At 44.7% G+C, this 6122-nt stretch overlaps 1 protein-coding gene across 1 annotated transcript; it reads right to left on the bottom strand.

Moving 5' to 3' along the window:
• Positions 1–305: 305 nt before the first annotated feature.
• LOC309497249 (uncharacterized protein) lies at positions 306–5817 on the bottom strand. Its single transcript, XM_082167479.1, has 11 exons — positions 5698–5817; positions 5447–5557; positions 5281–5358; positions 4967–5173; positions 4403–4878; positions 3966–4293; positions 3035–3836; positions 2695–2904; positions 1782–2371; positions 1677–1733; positions 306–1559 (listed from the first exon to the last, which is right to left on the bottom strand). Exons 1-11 carry the CDS (start codon positions 5755–5757, stop codon positions 432–434), a joined length of 4047 nt encoding a protein of 1348 aa, XP_082023605.1. The 5' UTR covers positions 5758–5817; the 3' UTR covers positions 306–431.
• Positions 5818–6122: the final 305 nt, after the last annotated feature.

Here is a 6122-nt window from a genome sequence, read left to right as displayed (position 1 = left end):
CAGTCTTCATAGAGAAACAGATTTATTAACTATATACATATTAGAAAAATGTGGAAAAGTACTAAATTCACCATATGGAACAACAAAAGAACACAAACATAAAAATAAGCATTTATGAACTATATAAAATATAAGTATATAAAAATATATGTATGTGCACTGTACTTATATATAATAGTTTATTGTTGTTTAATATTTATTATATATTTCAATATGTATTATAGTGTAATTATACATACTCACATATACATATTACAAATATTTTTGTATTTTATTCAATATTGTTTTCATAATAATAATAATACAAGATTAAAAAAAAAGTGCACAGTATAATACTTTAAAATGAAATATGGCTGGAAGATTAAAAAAAAAAACCCAGAGCTGAGCCAACCAAGAGAGCAAAATGAATAAATCACACAGACACACAAGTGTTATTTTCTCATATTCTGTAACCACTGCTCCTTGGTAATTGTCTCTTTATTTGGGCAAAATATTTTGCCTTTGTACTGGCTATGGCCAGTTTCTTGTGTACGAAATTGGCCACACTTTCTGCACGTATTTGCATTTACAGTACGATTGTACGACCGTTTGGTTGGGGTGGCTGTGACATTTGCAGGTGGGTCAGAGGAAATTGCTCCAGGGTTAATGGTGGAAAATGGGCCTGGGCAGGGCAACAGTACCATCTGAGACACAACAGGGGCAGTGGGTGTGTCAGGAACCAATGATTGTGGTGCTGTCGGCCTGGGATAAATTGTCCTTAGCTGGCTGAACGTGGCTGAACGCTGAGGGTGCAAGGCTGATGGCTCAAATGAAAATGCTGTGGCAGATGTACAGGTAGCTGAGGGCTGGATCTTTCTAAACTTTGTCTTTGCCTGTCCAGCTGTGTCTTGTGGCATCTGGTAGCTATGCAACTGGTGGCTATATTGTGGAGGCACAACAGGCTGCACTTGTGCTGGAGGCAGAGCATCCAATGCCACTGGACGTGCCTCAGGAAGATCCAGCCCTTGCAACAGCACTGAGACCTCCTGACCCTTTAAACGTTCATTGTGCCATGTTGTAAGGGTCCTCTGATTTACCTCAACTAGCTGAAGGGTTGTTTCGCTCATCACCGTTCCATTGCTCAGGATTAGCTGCCGAATTCTTCTGTAATCGTGAAGAATTAGATCCCATCTTGACAGAGATTGTGTCCTCTGTTTTTTGGGGCTTCGGTGGATGTTACACAACCTTATGAAAATCATTTCAACAAGGCGACAACAATTAGGCCACTGTGCTGGAGAGCCGCTAGAACCCAAAACACATCTCTTTGTGCTGTCGACACCAGGAGTAAAGACAGCTTTCTTTTTAGGGGACCTAAAACGTCCTGTAAGTAGCCTGTCTTGATGACGAGCAGCATACATCACCCTGTCTTTGTCAAATTGGTCCAGGTTCTGCCACAAACCCACAATGGTCGCAACTTGTTGGTTGGTAAGTGTGAGGCTCGCCTGTGTGCGCAGCTCCACCAGACACTCCGCCAACTCATCCACCCGGTCCATTCCAGGAATGCAGTGCTTGTCAACAACCTGGAAAAATATAACTGTTGGTTAGATAATTACATGCTGTTAAGTGAGTTTGTGGATTTTCTGCTTAAGGGCGAATGAATAAATGAGAAACAATTGGTCTAGAAAAGACAATTTTACCATTGCTGAGGGCAGTGGTGCAGCTGGTGGAGTCTGGACACCGGGCACTGGTGGAGCCTGGAAACAGGGCAGTGGTGCAGCTGGTGGAGCCTGGACACAGGGCACTGGTGGAGCCTGGAAACAGGGCAGTGGTGCAGCTGGTGGAGCCTGGAAACAGGGCAGTGGTGCAGCTGGTGGAGCCTGGACACCGGGCACTGGTGGAGCCTGGAAACAGGGCAGTGGTGCAGCTGGTGGAGCCTGGACACAGGGCACTGGTGGAGCCTGGAAACAGGGCAGTGGTGCAGCTGGTGGAGCCTGGAAACAGGGCAGTGGTGCAGCTGGTGGAGCCTGGAAACAGGGCAGTGGTGCAGCTGGTGGAGCCTGGACACAGGGCAGTGGTGCAGCTGATGGAGTCTGGACACCGGGCAGTGGTGCAGCTGATGGAGTCTGGACACCGGGCACTGGTGGAGCCTGGAAACAGGGCAGTGGTGCAGCAGGTGGGACTGGTGGACCTATAAGGAATGAGTCATCTAATGCCACAAGATTTGTCACTGTGGCTTCCTCTCCCAACAAATCAATGAAACCCTCATCCTCTTCCCCTTGCTCCTCCACATCTATCTCCTCCAGCAACTGAGAGGTCCTATCGGAGGTAGGGCACATGTCCTCCAAGGGCTGACTATTCTGCCTCAACAAATATTGCACTCCAATGAGCTCCCCTGAGGAAATATTTGTAACAGGAAACATTTTTAAAGGAAATTAATCAGAAAGGTTTATTAAAATGCAGTAAATCTTTTTGTTGTCAGCTTGTGCATGAACAAAAAATCTGTAATTCAGAGGGCATCATAAAAAAACAGGGTTACTCTATATTCTAGTATGAATTTTATTTTCTGCCCTGACACCTAGGACACAGAATCCAGTGTACAAAAATTCTGGTAGTATTATTTTTCTCTGATCTGTCAAAAATTACATCATTTTTGTCCAGAAACACTTGTAATTTTACCAAAAACATTGTGAACTGCATTTATCAAAATATATTTACCTGTGTATACTGCAGGTGGAGTGAAGCTAGGGACCAATTTCCTGCCATACAACTTGTTGTAGTTCTCATTGACAGAGTAAACCAGCTCCCCTGTGTAAGTACGCAGGGTTGAACTTCCACCTGCAACAGCAGCAGCAGCCCGGTCCTGATTCCAGCGTAACAAACCTTCCAGGAGGTAAATCTGGAAGTTCAGGCTGTTTGCGCTGTTCCCTAGAAAAATAAATAGAAAGCCAAACATTGTTTTAAGAAACTGCAAAAGAGAAAATATTATCTGTTAACTGCAAATATCTAAATAAACAGGAATTAGTGGCAAGATGTGGTATAATTTGTCATGACAAACCTGGAATAAATCTGTTTAGGTGGCAGTGAAATGATTCCAGGGATGTGGAGCCTCTGGCACACCTATACGTTTTTAGAACCATCCCACCCTTGTTTATGGTTCCAGTTTCCGTGTAGAGTGGCATATCTGGAGGGTCCTGGATACAGGTGACGTGCCGTCTCTGGACATGCCAGATGTGCTGCATCCTCACACTGTCAAGGAGAGGAACACCAAGGGCATCATTCCCCTTGCCACCCATGAGCTCTCTGATGAGGATATCAAGGAGGCGGATAGTGGTTTCCTCTCCTCGTGTTCTCCTCCTGCAGTGTTGGGCCAGCTCATCTTTGCTTATATGACGGTCAAGCTCTGCCGCTGTCATTGCAGGCCAGCCCTGTTGGGTGAGTTGCTCCCTCTTGGCCCTTCTCAGCAGAGTGAGATCCCCTGCGTCCCACTCAAAAATACAGGACGACAACCTACCCATAAAAGTAGGGTACAACTGGTGAGCATCAGTGGTGCACCCTACTGCCAAACGTCGCATAAAATGCCAAATGTCTAGGCGAACAATGACATCGGGCCAGCTGCTGAACCGTCTCTTCAGTTTAGTCTCTCCCACTTCCTTGCAACAGTCACAGTCCACATACAGGATAGTGGGAGGATCAACACCAGCTCTCTGGTACCTCTCCATAAGCCCTGCAGCCATGAGGTCTAACCCAGCCCCTTCATTCGCAGTCAGGACACTCATCAGCACCTGACCTACCTCATTGCCTACTGAGGTAAGCCACTGTGCTGTGCCTTTTGCAGGCCCACTCAACTTCTTGGTGATCTAAAAGAAACAATAAACATAGCAAATAATACAACATACATCCAAATCAGTAACATTGAAAAATAAAGCTATTTTGGTCTAACAATTCATTATAGAAAGGGGTACAGTCATTAAAGCAGCTCCTCTAACCTTCTTAGTTGAATCCATTTTTAAAATTGATCCATACGTGGATGTGATGCTGGCCTTGATGTGATCGAGCCTGTTGAGGATGTCCTGACTGTATACAGTGAGGAGCCATTTGTAGCTGGGTACTGGAGCAAGTGGTGGTGGTTCCTGGAAGTGCAGTGGCTGCAGGCCAGGCTTATCTAAAAAGGCCACACACTCTGATGTGTACCGAGCCACACGTTTTAACCACTCCTCACTGTGGTTCTCCCTCAGCTGGCCGATGATCCTCACTGGGCCATTCCCCATGCCCCTCTCACGCAACAAGCGAATAACTCGAATGTCACAGGCATACCTTGGAAAAAAGTATTTATTCAAATATCTTATTATCAGGTATCTAATTATTGTAGGAAGTATTTATCAAAAAAGGTAGCATATGAGCAACATGACTGCAAAATATTTACTTGCGTGTGAGGATGATCCTGAATTCAGATCGATGGGCCAGGTCCAACTGCTGCAGCACAGCATGACTCCAGGACAGGTAGCTGGTTCTACATCTGGTACAGATCAGGGTCTCTGTCACCAGGTTGTAGTATCTGTCAATATCTAACACCTGTCGTACTCTCCTGTGCAGACCACCACCACACAGCTGATGCCTGGCACAGGCAGGATTAGTACACTGGAGCCGCACCTTCCATAGCCTATATGGCATCCAGAGCAAGAGCCGCTGTGAAAAAAATCTATCAGGTGCTGGAGCTTGGTGGTACAACAGGGCTGGTGGTGGGGGGTGATACCACAGCTGCAGGTTTTCACGCAGCTCCAGCTTACCCTTTGCACCAACCCTAAAAAGTGCTTCCGACACCCACTTCTGGTCCTGCTGTGGCATTGTCTGTGGCCACAGTAGTGGGAGATCCGCAGGGTCTTCTGGCTGAGATGAGACCTGCTGATATTATCAAAAACATTGGTTTAAATAAAAGTTAAGAGAGCATTAAATAAAAGGCATGTTTATATTTTGAATGACATCTTACTGTGCTCCTCACAACAGCAAACTCAGAATTAATCGACGGTGTTGCTGTTTCTTTGGTGTGTTGTGATCTCTGAGCTGGAGGAAGGAAGAAGGAAGAGGAGGACTTGATGACAGGCCGATGAGGTTTGGGGGATAGAGGAGGACGAGCAGGACGACGAGGATCAGAGGGTGGGCATGAAGCTGCAGCTGAACTGGAGTGCTCTAATGTCTGTGGAGTCAAACGTTATGATTAATCTATAAAGGGGATTGGATTTTTTATGAAATAAAATGATGTAGTGTCATGATAAAAGAAGTCATGATGTCTTTCATATTAACCTGAGAGGTTTTCCTCTGGATGCTTAAATTGGGTTTCACTGCTGCCACATGTGAGCCTCCAAACCTTGACTTTTCAAACTGAAAGGAAAATGTTAGGAAAAATATAGGAAAATGTTGAGATGTTTCAATGTCTGCAGTGATACCTGCAATCGTAAGGTCTGCTCACCATTGACAATGTCAGCTTAGCTTTCTTTGCAGGATGTGACACATCACTGATGGAGGGTGTGCTTTGTGCAGGGGTGCTCTGTGATGCATCCACTGTGACTGGTGGATGAACCTGTGATACATGCATTAAGATATACCACACACATAATATTATACAGTCCTCCTAATGCCTCATTTTAGATATGAAGACACATTGATATTGCAAACACATCTATCTAGTTATGCAACTTGAACTAGGCTAATTGAAGTTACCTTGTGAAATCCACAAATACACTTCTGAGCTTCCTTCAGAAGGGTGGTCTGCCCCCTCATTTGCAGAGGGCATTTTTCTATCTGTGAACATAAAGTGTAGCTATGACACTGTAGTCCATGTTATCTCAAAACAGTCATCTTAATTATATCAATATTACATTGTATTTACATTGTAAATAATTACTTATCCATACACATAAATAAAAATAGCACAATGTATTATCATAAGAGTTTATTAGTTCACCCATGAATCTAGCTACATAATTTACCTTCTGATACAACTCATGCCATCTTTTTTGTCGGGGAGAAGGTCTATTCCCCTCCCTCGATGGCCAAACTCCTGTTCGGGCAAAACTCTCCAGACGCGCAAGCCAGTCAGCATCGCTCATGCCTTTGTGTGACTTAGTTGAAGCCATGTCGTTGCC

The sequence above is a fragment of the Leuciscus leuciscus genome (genome assembly GCF_965113295.1).
Source record: "Leuciscus leuciscus genome assembly, chromosome: 4".
NCBI classification, from domain to species: Eukaryota; Metazoa; Chordata; class Actinopteri; order Cypriniformes; family Leuciscidae; genus Leuciscus; species Leuciscus leuciscus.
Note: the sequence above shows the minus strand (reverse complement) of the source record. Positions and strands in the feature narration are given on the sequence as shown.

What these genes read in the sequence shown, in the direction of transcription:
- LOC309497249 (XM_082167479.1), bottom strand. Translation starts at nt 5,757, where the DNA reads ATGAGGGGGCAGACCACCCTTCTGAAGGAAGCTCAGAAGTGTATTTGT. An exon ending in TTGCTGTTGTGAGGAGCACA is followed by an intron (nt 4,879 to 4,966) that starts GTAAGATGTCAT and finishes TAATATCAGCAG; the next exon opens with GTCTCATCTCAGCCAGAAGA. An exon ending in CACCACTGCCCTCAGCAATG is followed by an intron (nt 1,560 to 1,676) that starts GTAAAATTGTCT and finishes ATATTTTTCCAG; the next exon opens with GTTGTTGACAAGCACTGCAT.